General features: G+C 39.7%; 1 protein-coding gene across 2 annotated transcripts in view; it reads left to right on the forward strand.

Annotated features, from left to right (window-relative positions):
* Positions 1–21890, forward strand: part of kcnh8 (potassium voltage-gated channel, subfamily H (eag-related), member 8) — a 49237-nt gene that overhangs the window by 20668 nt on the left and 6679 nt on the right. For both annotated transcript variants that reach the window (XM_016676675.1, XM_016676676.1), the window contains exons 4-10: positions 2669–2796; positions 4709–4946; positions 5060–5217; positions 11751–11955; positions 13782–13991; positions 17089–17288; positions 20052–20301. In XM_016676675.1, the coding sequence (XP_016532161.1) occupies positions 2669–2796; positions 4709–4946; positions 5060–5217; positions 11751–11955; positions 13782–13991; positions 17089–17288; positions 20052–20301 (1389 nt within the window). The remainder of the gene's footprint in view (positions 1–2668; positions 2797–4708; positions 4947–5059; positions 5218–11750; positions 11956–13781; positions 13992–17088; positions 17289–20051; positions 20302–21890) is intronic.

Genomic DNA, 21890 nt, shown 5'->3' on the forward strand with positions numbered 1-21890 from the left:
AGACCACCCGCGGAGGGTGAGAAGGGAATTTTTTTTAATTTTTTTATGTTCATTGCTGTTTTTCATTGTGTTATTTTAGCAGTTTGATCAATATCAGTAAGGGACTGTGCATAAGGGTATGCACAGTGGCGCAGTTGGTAGAGCTGTTGCTTTGCAGCAAGACGGTCCTGGGTTTGATTCCTGGCATGGAGTTTGCATGTTCTCCCTGTGCATGCGTGGGTTCTCTCTGGGTACTCCGGCTTCCTCCCACAACCCAAAAACATGACTGTCAGGTAAATTGGGCTGTATCAATTCTCCTTAGGTGTGAGTGTGTGCATGCACACACTATATTAATATTTATCACTGAGGTGGAGATGAGTAGCTAGATGATTGATATACGTTTTCTCAGATGTGCAATTTATATGCACTGTATGGCCTTGTAAAGCAAGCATGCATAAATGTTAAGTACATGAATAGTGTATACGTCTTTGTAGAAGGAAAGTCCTTCAGAGACTTGTTTTATGCTTGACATATTTTTATATGTGGTATCTTTGTGGGTTACTTCTTTTAAGATCTTAGCGGCTCCTTACCATTTTTTTTTCCCTTTTAATTGTCCTCATCTAACTGCTGGGCTTTAACAGCAAAAATTCAGGTTGGCTGAAGATTTTGGGTTTAGACCATCTGAAGTCTTGTACCAAGTCTTACAAAACCACTGGGTGACACACTAAAGCAAAAAAGTCAAAACTTTTAGGACACATAACTGTAAAAGAAAAAAAAAAGAAAGAGAGAAATGAGAGCCCTTCAAGCAGCCTGTTGCTGTTTGGTGTAAACCAGACTTGTTTTGCCAGGTTTAAAATATCCTATATTTGTTTGGGCTTTCATGTTTTTCTTAGAGAGCTAAGGTTTCCTATTGCACAACTCCAGTGACAGTGACACTTGTGCAATCCTATTCAGATTGAATAGGCACATGCTTTTAAATCTACAGTACCAAGAGCCAGTTGTAGGTCCTGTGATGACACTAGAACATTTTTTGGAGACTTTAGCACCGTGTCGTCTGCTTTCGGCGAGAACTTTATTGATGTCGTCAGTCATTTTTAGTCCCCTCCATTTGCAAACTGTTTTTCTTAAACTGAAATGACAGAACTACAATTTCTTTGATACCGCTTTAAATCCTATATTAGTTGGTGCAAGGTGGATGCTTAATATAAAGCACAGATTCACAGCAATCTGCAGATTCACAGAGAATCTGCAGACTTGAATGTTTTTGTTTGCATTGCTTGAATTATTCCATATAGTTAAACTTGATTTCAAATACCCATATGCCAAAATATGTTAGAAAAATACGTCCTACTTTTTCCACATGACTCACCTCACCATAATTTGTTTGAATTTTTTGATGTCAAGCAGACATTATAATGATTAATGAACTTAAGCATCGCAGTCTGACGCCTGGCGTTCACTATTTTTTCCATCGTTCAGGTTTATTGCCGTTTTACATCTTTCATCTTTGGACGGGGATTTCAGCTGATGCATACTGCAAAAATGACATTAGTAGGGCATTTCCACCCAAGCCGGGGATACCTCACACGTGACCCACTTAGCTATCTCTCGGGGCATTAACCGGAAGAAAGAAAGAAACCTAATCTTTGCACTCAGCAGGCATTTGTTGTACCAGCCTGATTCGCTTTCTGTCATACATTTTCACTGTTTGCTGCCTCCATCTCTGCTTAGTTTTTTTTTTCCCCCACTTCCTTTTTCCTCCATCACCTCCATTTCTCATCTCTTCCAGCTGCTTTTACCAGAAACTGTCCGTTCTCGCCTCAGCTTTCGACTCTTACATGTATTTGCCCCCTCATACACTACAACACTCACTCCTCTCCTCAAACCCCCTCCCTACGAAAGGCAATAGGAGTGTAGGGAAATTCACTAGATTCACTAGATAAAAAAAATAAGCGCTTCTCAGTCTCCGTGCTCCTGTAGCCGCGCGTCCCCCCAAGGGAGCACCGTGTTATGGATGGGCCCCTGTCCGCTCGTCTTGTCTGGGATCCACACAAAACCCACAGTTAGCGCACGGACTTCTCCAAAGGGATTTTACTTTTGCTCTTTGGCGATGTTATTGTCTAAAAAGCCAATTTCTCAAACCTATCTGGCCTCAGTCCCTTCCTGTTGGCTCAGTGATCAGTGACGAAACGGGCCCGGACTGAGCGGCAGCGATGTGCTTTCTGTGATTACCCCACTCCTCTGACCGAACTCATCACTCCTGCACAATCTGACGATCTGCTACTGCAGTACAACTACATGGGGGCATGATTGCCAGCTCACACCCCTATAATTACTCACAGTAAATACAGCATAATATACATAAATACCTTTTCCCTAAAAGCAGAAAACTGAGTTAGCATTAGCATTATTGGCCAATGCTACGTGACTAAAATTTAATATACTTTTGGCTGTACAAAGGTGACATCTCTAACACATTTTTCTTTTTTGTTGGTATAAACAAACTACTTATTCTCCTTTTGAATATTCATGTTTTCCTATTTAGGACAGAATATTATGTGTTTTTCATCAAGCGTAATGACTGATTCAGTCATCAAGACTTAACCTTGGGGGGTAGATGTTGTTGTAGATGGGTGTGTAGCACCAATATTTTGTGTGTGTGTGTGTGTGTGTATGTGTGTGTTTACAGAGCGACGACGCGGCAGGGTGAAAACCGGCTCTTCATTCAGCTCGACTCGTCTGCGGGGCAGCACCGTGCTCTACCACATCTCTGGTCACCTCCACAGCAGGGAGAAGAGCAAGATTAAAATCAACAAGGTATCGTCACGTTGCGCAAACAACAGAAGCGGGGTGGGAAAAGGTCTTTTCAAACGAGGCCAAGGGTCGCCGTGCGGAGAAAGGGGAGCACTGGCGGTGCCGTTGAAGCGCCGGTGACAAAATCAAGGGCAGACAGGTGGGAGATGTCTGAATGTTAGCGCTTCCACAAACAGCAATTAAACAGCTTGGATGCAAGGGGCTGTAATGCTAGCATGAGTGCCTCATTAAAAATAACAACAGAATACTATTGCTTTTTAAACTTGCCTGTCTTCCCCTTCAAAACGGGACTGTGTGAATTAGTTAGCGCTCTCACCAAACCACGGCACAGATGATTGTAAAACCTGTTTTTAATGTGTTGCTGGAATGTAAATATAATGGCAGACTTTAGTTACAGTTCTGTGTGTGTCATCTCGGTTGTTGAAAAGTTGTGTCCCCATTGCTGTTGTGTTTTCTTATCACTTTTTTGATTTGGATCTCAATCGTTTCTTATGTTGCGTTGCGTCTGTTTGTTTGCCTTTCTGATTTCTGTTTCCTTGTTTCCCACATTCCCCGCGTGTTTATCCCGTTTCCTCAGTTCAACTTCAGCTCCTTCCGTCTGTCACAGCTGCACCCTGTTTCTAATCAACCGCCTGCTTCTTGTTCAGCAATCAACTCTCCAGGTTAAACATCTCTCAGTTAGTCAATTCTCACTGTCGCTTCTAGTATGGTGCAAGAACCTGGTGGGTTTTTCACCTGGACATTGATTTTTATACTTTTTTTTCCTCATTCTATTAAGTAAACAGTTTTTTTTTCAACCACCTGCATCCTCTGTGCATTTGGTTTTCTTATCTACTCCGTTTTATGACCCAGACTAATGACTGGCAATGGTTTCACGACCTAGATCTAGCCTGTCCTCAAACCGGAGTGTAACATCCCTCTGGGATTCATAAACCGCATGCTGTGGAGTTTACTAAAAAGAAAAACTGACAGCAGCAGTTTGAAAACGTGTTGTGCAGCATCGATGGGAAAACGCAAATAAAATATGGAGTCTTCCCAAAGACACAGTGTAGGGATCCTGTTGTCTTGGTCTTCCAGTCAAAAATTGAAGCATAGAAGAGAAAAAATACAACTTATCCTTTCCTTGAAGTGTTTTGAAAAGGGATCTAGAAGGATCTTAAGCTGGAGAATCAAGGAGAAAGTTTGATGGGGCGTCAAGCGAACACAGGGCCTATCGAAAGGCGACTAAACACTGATGACTTAGCGTGCAGCTTTTGAACAAATACTGTGTACTAAGGCTGTATTAACTCTATCAGAAAGCCGGACAGTGAAGGAAAGAATTTGAAATGACAGTCACAGCTTATTGGAAGTGTAAAAGTTGCATAGTTATTATGTATCCAATGAGTGTAAAACAGCTGATTTTACAATGAGAATCTGGAGTTGCTGCTCTGTTTTTATACACTCAAATTTTATCCCAGAAATTCTGTGCCTGCGAGTCTGTTTTATTATGTGGAGAGAGAGAAAAAAAAATACCTCCAGGGGAAGTGTGAATCACCAAAAGATACACATACACAATAGTCACCATGTAAACAACAAACTCATCCAAAGTAAGGAAGGAAAGTTATAAGTTTGAGATGTTTGGATGGTGAAGATTCACTTTGGAATGGGCTACATTTATTCATTTTCCAAATTAAAATTCTGCTTTGGCTGCAGACAAGATATGCACTGTTTGTCACTTGTGCATACAGCTCAGAAACTTCCTTTAGGAACCTGAAGGGTTATTTTATTTTATTTTTTTTAATAGCCAATAGCCAGTTCCAATTCAAATACTAACCTCAATATGTAGTACCTCATTAAGGAGTATAGAACATTATTGCATAGTTTGTAGTTTTTTTTCACCAACTGAACAGTAGGTGATTTTTCTTGTATTGTCCAGAACGTGTTTGGAGATCCACCTGCTCTACCGGAATACAAGGTTGCAGACGCCAAGAAGTCCAAATTCATATTGCTTCACTACAGCACATTTAAAGCAGGCTGGGACTGGCTGATTTTGCTTGCCACCTTCTACGTTGCTGTGACAGTGCCCTACAACGTGTGCTTCATCGGCGACGATGACGATCTGACCCGCAGCACCACTGTCAGCGACATCGGTGTGGAGATTCTCTTCATCATAGGTTAGTTGCAGATTACCAACCGCTTCGCTACTTACACCGATGATGAGCTAGCGTGCAGCTTTTAGGATAACCAAACTCTTTACTTTTTGTTTTTGTTTGTTTTTTAACACCAGACATTATTTTTAATTTTCGCACCACTTTCGTCAGCAAGTCCGGCCAGGTAATCTTTGACGCTCGGCAGATATGCTTCCATTACCTGACGACGTGGTTCATCATCGACCTGGTGGCCGCACTGCCCTTTGACCTGCTCTACGCGGTCAAAGTCAGCGTGGTAAGTTCCCGACTGGATGCTGTTTTTCCTCACCTCCTTTTTTAGATTCTGTTCAGTCTCGGTTACAAGCAGTGGCTTTAAATAAATGTTTTGGCGAAGAAAGCAGCTGAAACATGGAGCAAAGAATGATTTTTTTTTTTTTTAAAAAGAAAAGGAAAGTAAGTAAAAACAAATAACTTTCAAGGTTACTTTGAAATAAAAAAAAACAAAAGTCGTCACGATTAATGCGTTGCCCAGTAACAGCAGCCTTTAACTGTGCTGTCTCTGAGAAGAGTTACACAGTTTCAAGAATCGTCAGCTGTGCTGCTTTCCAGATCTGCCCCAAGGCCTTTATTTTTATACATATATATATATTTTTGATTTGGCATATTGATTCCACATCGTGTACGGAGCACGAGCGCCGACCAAAACAGCCCCACATCATTAAAACGTTTTTCTACCCTTCCTCAGTAAAACACGCGGCCCCCACCCCCTTAAGAGCAGCTGAGAGCAGGATGAAACACAGATCTGGAGCAATTAGGAAGAGTGTTGTGTCTTACCCTGGGGTGGCAGGGGTAAATCGAAACATGGTACTACAGTTGGCTTTTGATTGGTTGCCTTTAGAAGTTTCTACTGTTTGGTCCCTAATTTAGGAAAAAACAAAAACGATGCTTTGACTCTGCCATTTACTTACTATAGAGTGAATCAAAATGTTCAACAACAATTGGTATGTACTGGAAGGATGCACTCAGGCATCCACTCAATTATAAATAGATTAATTATTATAATTATTGTAATCAGAAGCATTATTAGTATTTATGGTGCTGACTCTATATACAGGTTTGTTAGTCTGAGGAGAGGCAGAAAGAAAAAGTTTGGATGTGAAAGCTTCGTTTGGTCTATAATTTTTAATATTCTCCATGTTTGTCATTTTTGATCTACCAACCAGTTCTGTTGGATTTATAATTATGTAGTGCAGAAGTCTAATGCTAGTTTTTTTTTTTTATTTATTAATTTTATTTACGTCTAAGTTAGGCTTTGATGTGAGTTCTGGATCGTTATTCCTCTGACACACCTGAATGTGTCCGCCACGTCTCGTCCGTCTGACTCAAACTTTCACGGAATGGAAATTGCTCAGCTCTGGGACAGTAAATAGCCTCAATGAAAAACTTGACGTCAGCGTTTGTGTCAAAAGCGAAGCGGGTTTAACTTTAAAACTGGCACAGTTGGTGCTCCAAATCGACACCTTTCAAGCTCAACTAAAATCCGCAGCTACCCACACGAGCAAGTGAAAGGCCTGCTAGAGAAAGGTTTTATGGTCACAATGGGAAGAAATACGACTTAAAAACATCAGAATAGGACTTTTCAATTCAGCTTCATTTCAAATAATTAGACGTTTAGGAAACGTGAACATAAACTGATGTCCTAACAGGACAATTATCAAAAGTTGTTTGGGATTGGAGAGCCAGTTGATGCTAACTTTCTGAAAAGGGATTTACCCGACTGAACATCTTTTGATCCTGTTAAGTATGTGTTTAATCGCACTTAATTCAATATTTAAGAGGGTACAATTGTCTTTTCATGTAGGGTCAGTTTGGTTTGATTAGTTATTTTCCCCTTTAGAAATCTAATCACTTGAAATCATCTCCTTTTTTAATCGCATCTATTTGGTTGATATTACAATATTGTTATGGTTTCAAACATTTAAGTTTGACAAAAAAGAAATCAAAAAGAGAAGAAAACTTTGCCCTGCGTTTATTGCGCCAAATCAAAAACAGCTTTTGTACTTAAGAATTAAATTTTTGGCTTTAAAGCTCAGCTTTAACATCTGTCTCACGCAAGAGTTGTCTGTGCGGATCGGACGGCCGACTTGCACATCTGTGGATGGGGAGCAGTAATTCAGAATGATACATGCGGTCACGGTTTCTAATTAAAGGGCCCAGGAGAGCACTTTGGAAAAGAGGCTAACACTTCATCAAATACACGAACAAGAAAGGACTATACTGCAGGAAACCTAAGGCAGTTCAACTTTTGTTGTGCCCATATTCCATGTGAAATGTGACCAGAAGCAAGACCAGACCAGACGCAAAGAGATGAGATGTTTGTGGGATTAAACAAAAGAAAATGGTTTAGAAGTGAAATGTGAAGTGAGACAGTAGTAGAGTATAGAAATCCAAAACCTAAACTGTAAAACAAAAATGCAACAGAGCTGAACATCAGCACATGTCAAAGGATTTCTATCAGTTTACACTTTGATTCCAAGAGAATTTGCTCATCTGCCTTCACACACACAGATGAGCAAATTCTCTTGGAATCAAAGTGTAACGTCCCATTCTTAATTGTTTGGGATTATCTTGATATTATAGTCCAATCTTTCGCAGATCATCTGGGAAGGCTTTCCACAAGAATGATGTGATTATGTGTATTTTATCACCATTCTTCCGTAAGCACATTTGTGAGGTCAGACGCTGATGTTGGCTGAAAGGGTCGCGCTCATAGTCGCCACTCCCCAAAAGGTACTGTGGTGAGGTTGGGACTTTAGGTTGGCCAGTCAGGTTTTTTCACAACACACTCACCCGACGTGTCTTTAAGGACGTTGCAGAACGAAACGTGACATCCTGAAACTGTCTTGCATCTGCAGAAAGTTCTCTGCGCCAAATTTACCTCAGTATCCGATTGTTTTGACTTGTAATACAACTTTTGGCTGTGGGATATTTGGTAACATGAAAACACGTGCAATTCACTTCCAGCTTTCTTTAAAGAGCGGTTCTTTTGTGCTGTGGGAATTATAGTGTTGCCTAATGATTTGACAATCACTGCATTGTGCAAAAAAATTGAAAACTTTGCAGTGGTTTGCTGCTTTTAGAGTTGGCATGTAAGAAGGATTTTAAATATTGAAATGCTGTACAAGTTCAGTTTATTTTTATTTAAAACATCCTGCTGGGAAAAAAAGCAGAGAAAAAACAAACAAAAAAAAAACAAAAAAAAAAACACGTTATTTTTAGTAGTTAAGGAAGCTGAGCTGATGGGGGGCCAGGGGGGGTGCTGCTCCAGGCAAAAGGTACCAGTTTGGTTCCAGAGTCTATTTATGGAAATACCACACACTCCCAGTGGAGCAGGTTTAGATTTGTGGCTACTGGGCCATAGATCCCTCTGTGGCTGCTGGGGAGAGCAGAAATGTTGGGTGTAATTGCTCGAGGTTCTGCGTGGCGTCCCCTCAAAGGATGGACCGGTCAGATTGTCCTGCTCGAAACCTGAAGCCATCTTTCACTCACAATGAGCCGCGGGGCCTCAACATCCCTCTGTGATCTCATTTCGCTTTTCCTTTTTTGCTGCCTGGTATATTTTGGAGGCTGTCATCAAGTTATTTTCCCCCATTTTTTGTTGTTTTGCTTTGTTTTACTGTAAAGCCATTATTAATTTATACATTTTACGTTTTCAACTGTCAGGCTGAGACTTGTTTTGTCATGATTATCTTTTTTTTTTTTTCTTAACTACAATGACAAATTGTGGAAACAAACAAATTTCACAAACAATTCAGGAAATAAATATTTAACTATAGGAGGCTAATTTACAATAATGAAAACAATTAAAAAGTCAGCTGAATTTCTTTAAATCATGACTTATTTAGATGCAATAAAAGTGATTTATTTCTTATGGTTTCCACTCATGGAAGTTGTTTAACAGAGTGATGCAAAAATATTACATGTTGCAGTTGGAGCACCTATTGCATTGCCTTTCTGACTCTGGAGACAAATATTGGCCAAGTCGAGGTTTACTGGCCCAATACAGCTCCAATTATTGAATAAATACTTAACAAACTTGACCCATTGTGCTGTTGTGGCACAGCTGTATAGCTGAAGGCATGGCTCCGAGAGAAGAAATAACGAGAGTTTCTGTAAAGCCGGAGTCTCAAGGATGCAGATCTAAACCTATAAGGACTGAAAAAAAAAAAAAAAAACAGTCGGGAAGCTAAAAGTAAATTTCACACCTGATGAACAGAAAAAAACAAAAAACACAGCACAGTCTGAATGACGAGGGTGGCATTGAAGCGACGGAGGGCAGAAGTTGAAGGAGACGAGTCTTACGCGATCCGTGTTCGGTACGTTATCCTGTATGCTTTTCATGCTGCTGGCAAGTGAGTAGGACGTGGCACAGCCTGCTCACTCCATAGGTGGGACTCAGAGTGGTGATAGATGGCGGAGGAGAGATGGAGCTTCTCCCTACGGCTCAGTAGGAGGCTTCATTACCCTTGCGGTGTACTCATCCCTTATTTCTCTCTGCAGAAATGTGCAAAAGCACCACGGGGCATGCTGGAGACACGTGGAGAGCAGGAAGCTCTGGTACAACTGTTCACATCAGCTCACATTTGAATCTGTGGTTAAGAGATCGAAAAGGTCCTTCTTGTTCTGCTGGCACCGCCAACATGTTCCACCCTGAGGTTCATCATGTTTAGAGCAATATGCCACGCAAAAAACACGACATCTCACCAGGTGTTTTTGGTCTAGTTGCAGGTATTTGAGCACATTTCAAATACAAAAACTAACTTACAAGTAACTTTTCAGCGCAAAATAGGAGCTTGCTTTAAGTCAACAATTCCTTCATATTGATGGAAAAGTAGAGAAGAGGTAAAATGACCTTAATATTTTCTGTCTAAATAGAAAGAAAGTATCAAAGGACCAAAGTAGGTTGATTAAATAATTCCGACTGGTGAGAATATAAAGTAAAAAAAGAAACAAAACAAACACTCCTTGATATGAGTGCCTGATTGCTTTAATTAGCGTTTTTATGAGGGTCCTCCATCAGAAAAGGTCTTCTTATAGATCATGCTGTGGGAACGTTCAAGCGTTTGTCAAGTTCTAATTAAAGATCCATGTAGCTGTTGAGACGATGCTGTCGTGTTTGGCTTTTCTGTTTAAAAGGTTGGTTTTCTGCTTTTTTTTTTTTTTAATGTTTAAAAAGGACACGTCAGCAATTTGCTCCTCTTTCAGAACATGTTTGTCAGATTCCTGGTTTGTTTAGACAGAATCTCTATTCCTGAGAGAAATATTTTTTAACCGAACCTGTCAAAGGAATTGAAAAACCAACTTATTTTATTGCAACTTTGTCAAGAAATGGTAACATTTGCATGCAAGCTCTCTGGTGGATGTTCTAGTTTCGTTAAATGTCAAAGTCAGTAGAGCAAGTTAATAGAAATTAGTGGAGAACAAAGTTTGTTTTTTGCTTGATTTAATTTATGGAATTTATGTTTGACGGACAATTTTTATCTTTTATATAGCGCTGTTATTTTATTTGAGGCATTCGGGTCAATTAATTCAATCTTTGAGTAAAATCTTATAGAAAAGTTTGATCAAAAACATTAAAAAAAAAAAAAAAAAAAGCTGGACAAGTCTGTCCTGAATAATGAATAATAATTCTTTGGGGAATTTAAATAAATAACTACGAGGTGTGGAAAAGTTTCATACTTTAAATCTTGGTCGTCGTCGGTGGCGACGCTTTAAGGTGATCCGAGAAGCTTATTAGCGAAGGATGCTGTTGTGCAAAGCCAAGCCAGGCAGGCAGGCTGCGGCTAGCCAAGATTTCCTAGGAACTCCACGGAGTTTTGCAGACAGCACCTTGTTTCTGTGGGAGTGAATATGAATTACTCCGAGAGCCTGGCAGATGGGCTGGAGTGAAGTGTGGCTGAGGAAAAATTCACTTTCACCAGACTGGCAGCAGAAGCGGCTGCCAGATACACGGCAGCTGGAGCCCACACAGACCAAACAGAGATAGCAGGGATCCAAACAAGAGTTCAGAGCCAGGTATGCTGCAAAGCCTGCAGAGGGAAAACAATCAGGACGTTTAACCCACCGTTTCACCGGGAGTCGGTTCGGGTCTTTTGATGTCGGAGTTAGACTTTTTGCACTCTCTTGTTTGGATGTAAACATTCAAACATTAATGCTGTCAGCAAGTTACCCACAGTTGCTGTCATGCAAGTTGAAGAACGTCATTTAGACAATCAGATCTTGGGCAAAAGACGTAGAAAACGCATAGAAACACCATTCGTTCTTTCAGCTGGACGAAACTCTCATGTTATTGAGATATTGATGAAGTAAAACATTTATGTCTGTAGCTATAATCGCTTTCCTTCTGTCTGCTGCGTTTGTGGGTGTAAATCTGCAATCTAACAAAAATAATTGGTTAAGATTGCTCCCATCTGCCGGATTTGATTGTTCTTGCATCTGTATGTATTTGGTACAATCTGAAAAAAAAAAGCAAAAAAAAAAAAAGCACATGCAAAACTGTATAAAAGAAACTGTAAAGTTCACTTCTTTGTGAATTCTCTCCCAAGTATTTTTATTTTTTGCTGAGAATATTTCTCCCATGTGAATATTAGTTTTTTGTGTATTTTCTCTCTCCGTGGTTAATAAAAAAAGAATAATTTTATAAATATCTTATAATATTTAGGTTATTACAAACGGGATTAAAGGTTGTCACGGTAACATTTTTGACTGACTTGTACAAAAACTGCTATCTTATGTGCGCATTCAGATAAATACCTTTTCCCCCCACAGGTGTCCGTGGTGCATCTGCTGAAAACCGTCCGTCTGCTTCGTTTGCTGAGGCTGCTGCAGAAAATGGACCGCTACTCGCAGCACAGCACGGTGGTCCTGACCCTCCTCATGTCCATGTTCGCCCTTCTGGCCCACTGGATGGCCTGCATCTGGTACATCATCGGCAAGATGGAGATGGAGGCCAACGCCTACAACTGGGACATTGGTAAACACCGTAAAATCTTGCCGGGGTATAATGAAGCCCCCGGGCTCCCAAATTAAAATAAGCATCTTTTTTTTTTTTCCCCGTTGTGAGTTTTAAACTCCCTCCTTTCAGTGCTGCAGGGATCCTATTAGGAATTGAAGTATAATCAGCAGCAGACGGTTGCTCCTTTGCTGCCACGGCCGTGACACTTATTAAAAATATCATTACCGTGCATTTTCTTTTTTTTTTTGGAGTCTGGATATTTACAATCCAAAATATGGCAAACTGAGACATTTCAGAAAGAAGAAAACTTTGTATTTTTAGCATATTGTCTCAGGGGGCACATTATTGCCACAAGTGCCTTTAATTGCTTTAACAATTTGTCATAGAACAACTGCAAACCTCGGCGTGTTTTATTGGGATTTCATGCGGTAGACGAACGCAAAGTACTTACTGCATAATTGTTCATTGGGAGCAAAATGATAAAGAAAGATTCAAACATTTGTACAAAAAAAATATGCGGTGCGCTTTTGCGTTCAGTGCTCTTCGGCTTGACAGATCTGTTTAAAAGGCGACTGGTTGTAGTTGGGCTTTTCCATAATCGACACAAAAGGATTCAAGTTATCAACTAGCTAAAACTACATGAAACTGTGCAATAAAATACATATGCTTTCCCAAAAGATCCTCAAATGACATACGCAGACATAGATTGTAGACAAAGTTTTTTAAAAGGAAAGTGTTCAATGAGTCAGGAACATATTAGACAAATTATTCGTGATCCATACTTCAATATACACTGCTCAAAAAAATAAAGGGAACACTCAAATAACACATCCTAGATCTGAATGAATGAAATATTCTCATTGAATACTTTGTTCTGTACAAAGTTGAATGTGCTGACAACAAAATCACACGAAAATCATCAATGGACATCAAATTTATTAACCAATGGAGGCCTGGATTTGGAGCCACACACAAAATTAAAGTGAAATGTTCCCTTTATTTGTTTGAGCAGTATATTTATGTTGTACAGGGAAAGTGTTTCTGGGCAAAATGTCCCTGTAGCGGCTCAACAAACTATCCTTTTCAGAAGCAACAATAATCCCTTCACACCCCCCACCGAGTAGTTATTGAATAAAAAATGTGTGAGAGGGCGAAACCTTTGAGAATAACAACTGAGTTAAGTGTGATTTTTCTCGACTCTTTTCATAATTAATGACAGACAATTCCCGGCTCGGCCCCTCAGCCTCCAGGTCAGTCATGTAATGAGCCCCGCCGAGCTGATCTCCGGTCAGTATCGATGCGCCGCAATGCCTCGTAATTATCTCGTTCTCTATGCCAATTACTGCCGTTCAGTGTCATAAAGTAACAAGTCCATGCGCGAGGCGGGATTAATGCTTCGTGTCCTAATTATTTACTTCCGACGCTGATTTCGGTGCTGAAGTGAAGCGGGTGGTGTGGTGTTTCCTCCCAATTACCATTCATCAGTGTCAGCGACAGAGTCTCGTGGGATCGGCTGCCGTGGATCCATTCTGCACCGAATGCTCTCCAACCATCTGCTTTGTTTCTGGAATTTGCTCGGTTTGTTCCGAATAGTGCATAAACGGGAGACGGACGCGGCTGACGAAACTTCAGAAGCGACGCTTTTTGGACGAGCCTGCGTCCACGTTTAGCTCTGCTGTGAAAAGCCTCCTGGGAATTTGCGTAAAACCGAACCTTTGTCACAAAACGTAAGCGTTTGTATTGTTTTAAGCGATGTATTTGTATGTATGTATATGTATGTATGTATTTGTATGTATGTATTTGTATTGTTTTAAACGTTCGACATGTCTTCATCTTCTCACCAGGGTGGCTCCATGAGCTCGGGAAGCGTTTGGAGTCTCCATATGCCGGCATGTCAGACGTTAACACGACTGGCGGCGGTCCTGCTATCCGCAGCGTCTACATCGCTTCCCTCTACTTCACCCTCAGCAGCCTGACCAGCGTGGGCTTCGGCAACGTGTCCGCCAACACTGACGCGGAGAAGATCTTTTCTGTTTGCATCATGCTCATCGGAGGTACACAAAAAACGTCAGCTATCAGTTCCACTCCTTAAAGTGTGTGTGTTGCTTTGTGAAGTATCCATATTGCCTGAGACTTTTTCTCATTTTACCTCATTAAAGCCTGAAATTTTTAACATATGTTGGGGCAAATACCAATTGCGAAGAGCAGTTTACGGTATTTGTGGATTTTGCATTTTTTTCCACGCTAAAGTCTGAAAGGTATGGCATCCATATGTGTTAAGCTCCCTTTATTTTCACATCTGCAAGTACAACCAACTGTCTTTGAACTACCTCTATCTAGTTAATACATTTGGTCCATCCGAGTGTAATATAATCTGTTATGTGAAAGCCCCCGAGGTTTGTTCGAGAACATTAGAGGAAACTCATAATGAAGACCAAGGAACACAGCAGACAGCTCAGGGATAAAGTTGTGGAGAAGTTTAAAACCGTTTTAAGTTATAAAACACGATCCAACTTTTGGGTGCTGAAAAAAAAAAAAAAATTAAATGCCACAGCCTTTGAAAACTGCCCTTTATGGAAGAGTACCAAGAAGAAAGTCATTGAAGTTTCATTAAAAAAAAATGATGCTAATTAAAAAGACCCAACACACATGTTGAATCTAGGGAAGCTAGGCAGAGCTAATGGGAAGATGAATGGAGCTACACTGACTAGAAAGTATTCACTGCCTTGAATGTTTTAGCATTTTTATTGCTTTTACAAATTCATCATGATCAACAAAATTAGTTGGTTTTATTTTCTTGGCAAAACATATAAACAAACCCTGTTTGATGTTAAAGTGACAACTGGTTTCTATAAAATAATGGCAATTAAATTATGTAACATAAAATACATTATGGTATAAATATTCACACCCAACCAGTAGATGCAATAAAAAAAAAAAAAAAGAATTTCTGTCAAAATAGCCAAATTTTATTGATCGTGATTAACTGATAAAAGCAATAAAAGCTTAAAGCATCCAAAGTGGTGAGTACTTTTCATAGGGAAAAACCTCTGACCGGGGCGGAGGTTTAGCTTCCAGCAGGAAAACAAACATGAACATCCAACCAAAATCTGCCATGAGTGGTTTGGATCTGTTGACTGTAACAAAATGTGGAAAAAGTCCTAAAGGGTGTGAATACTTTTGAATGGGGCTGTGCGTGAAGACGCATGTCTTTTGGAAATGACTCCTTCAAAGTTAATTTCAAAATGAGACTTCATTGTGAAGAGTAATGGGTAAAACCAAGTTAATAACACTAATTCATCTTGTCTTAGTTAAAATTTCAGAAGCATGTAATTGGATTTCCTATTCCTTATTTTCCCCCCTGGTTTTCTGCTCCATTATATGGCTTTTTTATGCAGAACTTTGCAGAGGGGACAGAACTAGTTTAAACCAGACAGAATAAGCTTGTTTTTTTTTTTTTGTTTTGTTTTGTTTTTTTTCTTGGCAGTCACTTTTGCAAGGTTTTCCCGGTGGATACTCTCTCCTCTCTGTTTCAGCTAAATGCTAAATGTCCCCGGCTGCCGGAGGGCAGTAGCAGGAGAAGACACACACACCCACACACGCAAACACACACACACATACAACACATCCCCATGTTTGCTCACATACATCCCATTCCCAGCGGGGAGACATGGAGTGAAAACTAATCCGAAGCACCTGCTCATATTTATTGTGGAGCGTAACCTCAATGAACTTAGATGAGTTATGCAAATGAATTACTATGATGCTTGAATTATATTTTTTAAGGTGCAGTTTAGAATATTATCCTAAGGAATAACATTTTATTTCTTAAAGTTTAAATGGAAGCTACATAAAGCAAGAATATTTTCCAGTAGGCTAACTTAAGCAGTTTGAAATGGCACTTCCTTAAATTATTGGAAATGGTCTGAAATAGTCATACCTAATATAGATGTCATAAATAGTGCAAAGAGAAACTCCACCTGTCAGGAGGAGTGGATGGAAAATAATGAGCACCTGAGAAGAAACACAGGAAACCACGAAAACCAGACAGTCAACAAGTCAGAACAACAGAACACAGCGATTTCACCATTTTGCGGTTATTCTGTTTTTGTCTTTACATCATTGATTTCATATTATTGTCACAAGCTCCTTTGTGTAATAGCTGATAATGTTTGTCTGTCAAACTAAAAAAAGGGACTTTTATTTATTTTTTTCCCGATGCAAACCGAGACAATAAAAGCACCTTTTTTCCGTAGCTTTTATAGAAGTTAAATAGTATCTTTATTGAGGTCACCACTTCGACATGTCAGCGTAATTTCACTTTGTAAGAAAACTGACCCAGCTGGACCGATGACTCCCTGACGTCCAGCCTCTGGTGACACAGCTGTGCTGCAGCTCCAAACTCGATGAGATCAGGAGAACGGATCACCTGTGGGTGCGGGAAGGGCAGCGTTCGTCTGCGCAATCAAATAAGCTCCATGCTGCGCCGACGTCGAGCTTTCCTGTACGCGAGATATAAATGTAAATTTAATAGTTGGCTTTTCTCTCATTTGATTTCATTGTATAAAAATCGAGTTAAACACGTGAAACATGTAGGGTTACAAGCAGAAGATTTATCGTACGCTGCTCCTGCTGTGCACCTGAAGTGCGGAGAACAGACATTTTTCTCTTGTTCCTGTTAATTTTAATCTTTCAGATCATCGAGTAATGTTTACAAAAGAGAAATTTCAAAAGCCGTTTTGAAACGTTGAGCTCATTCGTTAGAGGACTTCTGAACTTCTCTGACTACATGGAGTAGGCTCTCATAAAACAAAACATGACATCCTGATTTAAAGAAGTCCTGGAACCAATAGGAAACAGTGTAATTGACATATGTCTGGAAATGTAAGAAATATATTTTTCATGTTGTTAAAATAGAATTTGGATTTTTTTGTGTGTTTTTTTTGTTTTCCTGTTCGAATGACACTTTCCTGATGTTCCAATCGTTGTTGTTCTCCATCATCCGCTTCCTGTCCATCTTTCCGTCATCCCCTTTCTTTCTATCTTCCTTTCTTTCTTTCTTTCTTTCTTTCTTTCTTTCTTTCTTTCTTTCTTTCTTTCTTTCTTTCTTTCTTTCTTTCTTTCTTTCTTTCTTCCTGCTTTTACCCGCAGCACTGATGCATGCCTTGGTCTTTGGCAATGTGACAGCCATTATCCAGAGGATGTACTCCCGCTGGTCTCAGTACCACACCAGGACCAAAGACCTGAAGGATTTCATTCGCGTCCATCACCTGCCACAGAGCCTCAAGCAGCGAATGCTCGAGTACTTCCAGACAACCTGGTCGGTCAATAACGGAATCGACTGCAACGAGGTATAGGACTGGAACTGTCTCCTTTATTTGTGCGGCTTAGCATGAGTAAGTGTTTTATAGTGCAAAGCCAAAGCAAAGTTGTGGAAAACTGGTTTTTCAAACAGCTTCCTGCAGTTTCCTTGCATACTAAGGAAGGAGTTGAGCATTCCGCCTCGTTAACTTGAACCCTCTTTTTTACAGAGACCAAAAATAGTTGAACGGTTTTCTCAAGACCAAGACGTTTTCTGAATATTCTGCAGTAGCTGAGTCATTCGCCTGGTCTGTACCTGGTTTCTATGCATATGAGTCACCAATGGGGTAAATTAAGGTCAGGAGACCTGCACAAAAACTCAAGTCGGCTGCAAAGCAGGTGTCAGGTAATCCCAAACTTTTAGGGATTCATTGTGAGGACAAAGTTTGGAGAAAGTGTAAAATATTCATGTTCTTTTGTTGTCTATATTCAGTAATCTGATATTTAAGTAGAGAAATGCTGAAGGTCAGTTAAAACTGTATTTTTACCCAGTTTCAGAGTAACTCAACTTCCATTTCTCATAGCCTAAAAAGTTACCACAGTGGAAAGTGAACATTTTCTGAGGCAAAAACTTTTTCTTTAGAAACTTTCATTATAAGAATATTGTACCTTAAAATTAACCCCAAAACATTTACAAAAAAATAAAAATAAAAATCTGGTGATGTTCAAAATCTGATCAGTTGTGCTTTTCTCTTGTGTTTACATGTTTCTACTTCCAAAATAACCCAATTTTTTATGTATATTTAATTTTAGATAAATATTTTTCCATGAATTATGGAGATAAATAGCAGAAAGAGATAAAATTTTAAACTTAATTGAGATAGACATAATGTTTTATCAAGATTTTGAACTGCAGCCTATTTCCATGTGTGTTTAATAATCTGAGTATTGTTGATGGAAGTATGATTACTTCCATCATACATACGAGCCTTTGTGGCTTGTATGTAGCATCATTCACCTTATGATCAAAGGTGAATGAAAAGGGTTTGTTTTTGTAATGCTGCCTTCTGCCACAAGAGGCGCTAACGTCAACTTTCAGACTTTGAGCTGATTCAGACAAAACTGATTTATGTTGTGAATAAAAACCCGGGCCTTCTTTCTGAAAGAAAGCCAAAAAGTCAAACACTTGAATACAAAAGAGAAGTCTTTTGTCCCCATCCTGTCTGTTGATAAGTTTTAATAGTATGAGATATTTAAAAATGTTTTATTTTGTAACTACCATCTTTAAAGTTTGACTTTTTCATGATCTATTTTTACATAGATAGCCGAATATCTGTTGAATTCTAATTAGTTGTATTTTTTTTTTATCATTGTCAAAGTTTTTCTTACGATTCACAGTTCAATTTAGTTTTGTTCAGCCTTAATAAGCAAATGAGAGGGATTTTTTTTCTAATATTTTGTATTTGTAGAAGGCCTTTTGTGGCTCGTATGTAGCTTTAACTGACTGCTGGCGTACCAAAAAAACATCTGCAGAAAGCTGAGTTTAGTAACAACTGCATCATGTTCTAAATTCATTTTCTGAAAAATTGTTTCTCCCTCACTTTCAGAGCTGAACTGATTTATTTTTCTACTTATTTCTTCTAAAAACAAAAATAATAATTTGGAGATCCTTAAAGAAGGATATAAAAAAAATGTCTGAAGGTTATTTTTATGGTTATGAGAAAAATAAACTTTTGCGCTGACTCGGAGAAAGAATCCTAAGAAGAAACAAAATTGTTAAACTGACTATTAGGGGCTCTGTGTTTAAGTTTTTGCCCATAAAAGTTAGAATCAATCTACTGTAGTGAGGCTTTCTTATGTAAACTTATGAATTTAAACCAAAAACCTTCGCTGTTCAAAAATCTCCAGGCTTACTTCTAGATACAGACTGCATAGCAAATCAGTATCAATATTTTATTAGATAATTCACACGGTTCTCACATAGATGCCACATTAAAGCTAATCCAAAAGCTGATCATGTGATCGATACTTCTACAGAGCAAGGAGCACGTTGCAGCATCCTTGATGTTTTTTTGTTGTTTTTTTTCCAGCTGCTATCGTCTTATTGCCACATTTTACTCTATAATAACTAACCAACCACATAATGCAAGAGTCATCCTGGTGTGACAGGTTCAACTCACAACCCGACTCTGGTTTGTATTACATTTTCCTTGAACAAACTTGAGTGTTTTGTGTCACTTTTTATGTTATTTTTTATTTTTTTATCTTTCTTGTCGAGCAAAAGACAAGCATGAAGATTAGCGAGTTGTGGCATTTCACCACACAAGCAATAAATAACACATTCTCCCGACAAGACCGGGGAAACCTGTCAGTGGTCTGATAGTAACTCGCCTCTCCGGGCTGCGCGGGCCTGCGAGACAGCTGTCCGAATCCCGAGCAGAGGGTCGGACGGAGGGATGATGCTGATGAATCCCAGACAGATGAATTATAGATGGGCCTGTTGATTAAAGTAAGCCCGGCTCTGATGACTCACCGAAGGAATCCAACGACAGATTTCCGTCCTCGGCAAATCGTGCGTTTGTCGATGCGACGCAGTCTTGTGGACTGCGCTTTGTGTTATAGGAGCTGCATGAATTGTGTTCGGAGGTTAGCAATCCAAAAAAAAAAAAACAACAACAAAAAAACCAGCGAAGGCTAAAAAAAAAATTCAATTACCGAGTTGCAGAGTGGTGTTTTCACAACTGTCACACTTTCTTTCCTCCTCTCTTTTGTTTCCCCACCTGCCTTCCCGCGTCCCTTCATCGTCCCCACAGCTGCTAAAGGACTTTCCGGATGAGCTGCGATCTGACATCACCATGCATCTCAACAAGGAGATCCTGGAGCTGTCGTTGTTTGCCTCGGCCAGCCGCGGCTGCCTGCGCTCGCTGTCGCTGCACATTAAGACCTCCTTTTGCACCCCGGGGGAGTACCTCCTCCGACAGGGCGACGCTCTGCAGGCCGTCTTCTTCGTCTGCTCGGGGTCCATGGAAGTGCTGAAAGACGGGATGGTGTTAGCCATCCTAGGTAGGTTAAAGTGGAACTGCTAGCGGGAAGAAAAAGGAGAAAAACCTCTTGGTGTAATTGAAGAAGATCATAGCACTTGAGTTTATAAAATCCTGTAGTTAAGCTCAGTGTTTAGACACAAAATTCAACTAAGTGAATGGAGGTTAATATGCAAGTTCTGATGTCTACCATAGGAAAAAACACATCAACTTTATATTGTTGTTTTTTACGAATATTTTCTGCAGAAGGTGCTCAAAGGACTTTTACGCAAAGCAACATAAAAATGCAGACAAGGTCTCAAGAAGGCCTGCAAATATCCAGTCGAGCAATCTGGTCATAAAATGAATGGCGTTTTAATTTTAGATGTTCTATATGAAACCTTGTTAAAATTTTTATCAAGAAATCCCAAACTGGGGAAAAATACAGAGAAAAAGTTAACTTTTCAAATAAAACATACAGCCTTTTAGTTATCGTCTCCATAACTCCAGCAGCTTCACTGGGGAACCAAATTAAATTAGTTCAGTTTCTCATTAATAAAAGTTAATGTCACCTGAAGCACTAACTCAGAAGAAGAAGAAAAAAACAGAGTTCCTTGTTTTTTTTTTTGTTTTTGTTTTTTTTTTTTGTTTTTTTGCAGAAAAGTTAAAATAGAAAAAAAAAATCTAACAGTCTGTTATAGATTATAGGGAGAAAATCACATCTACTACTAACCAGTCACTCTTTATGATCAATGAAAGAATAAGAAAGGAAAATGTTATTAATTTCGTTTCTTTTTCAACATGATAAAAAAGTAATTTTAAACTACACACTAGAGTGAAGCTGCACTAAAACCCTGGAACTTAAGTTTCTGTTTAGTTATCGTGTGTGAAGAGAAAAACTGTTTTGTTTTGCTTTTTTCTTTTCATTCAGATCTATTTAGGAGTTACGAGATCTGGCGGTAATTTAAAGAGCAGGGAAGGAGTATGGCAGAGGGAGTGAAAATCCAGTGTTTTTAAAAACCACTGTGATATCCAGAAGGCCGCGCCTTTGTTGGACTGCAGGGAGCGATTATATTTCTTTTGGCTAAATAATAGGGGGGAAGCAGTTGCTCCACTGTTCAGGTCTCTTTTTTTGTGTGCATGATAAATCTGTTAAAAAAAAAAAAAAAGAAGAACAGAAGACCCTCTGCTGAACGACTATCATCTGCTGTCGCACCACATCTCGTCCTGAGTGACATCGTTCCTCCTGTGACCTTTTGAATAGAGCTACACAGCAATATGGGAACAGTGTGATGCGAATACCATCTAAATGTGAAGCTCCCTCCATCACTGTCTATGTTTACTTGTTGATTCTTGTATTTGTCACATGACTCTCTGTGTGTGTCTGACAGTAGCTGCATGTTGGTACACCTTCAGGAAGAAACTGTGCTTTTGTTAGGATGTTTGCTGGCCCTCAAACTGCCTCATGGTAGTGTCTCTGTGTGTGTGTGTGTGTGTGGGTGTGTGTGTGTGTGTGTGTTTTTGTGTGGGTGGGGAGGTATATGTGTGTGTGTGTGTGTGTGTGGGTTTGACAGGCAGATAGCATTGTCTGCTGACTGTGCAGAAGGTTGGAGTGACACGGAGTGTTTCGCC

This window comes from Poecilia formosa, unplaced genomic scaffold (assembly GCF_000485575.1).
Source record: "Poecilia formosa unplaced genomic scaffold, Poecilia_formosa-5.1.2 Scaffold139, whole genome shotgun sequence".
In the NCBI taxonomy this organism is placed as follows: Eukaryota; Metazoa; Chordata; class Actinopteri; order Cyprinodontiformes; family Poeciliidae; genus Poecilia; species Poecilia formosa.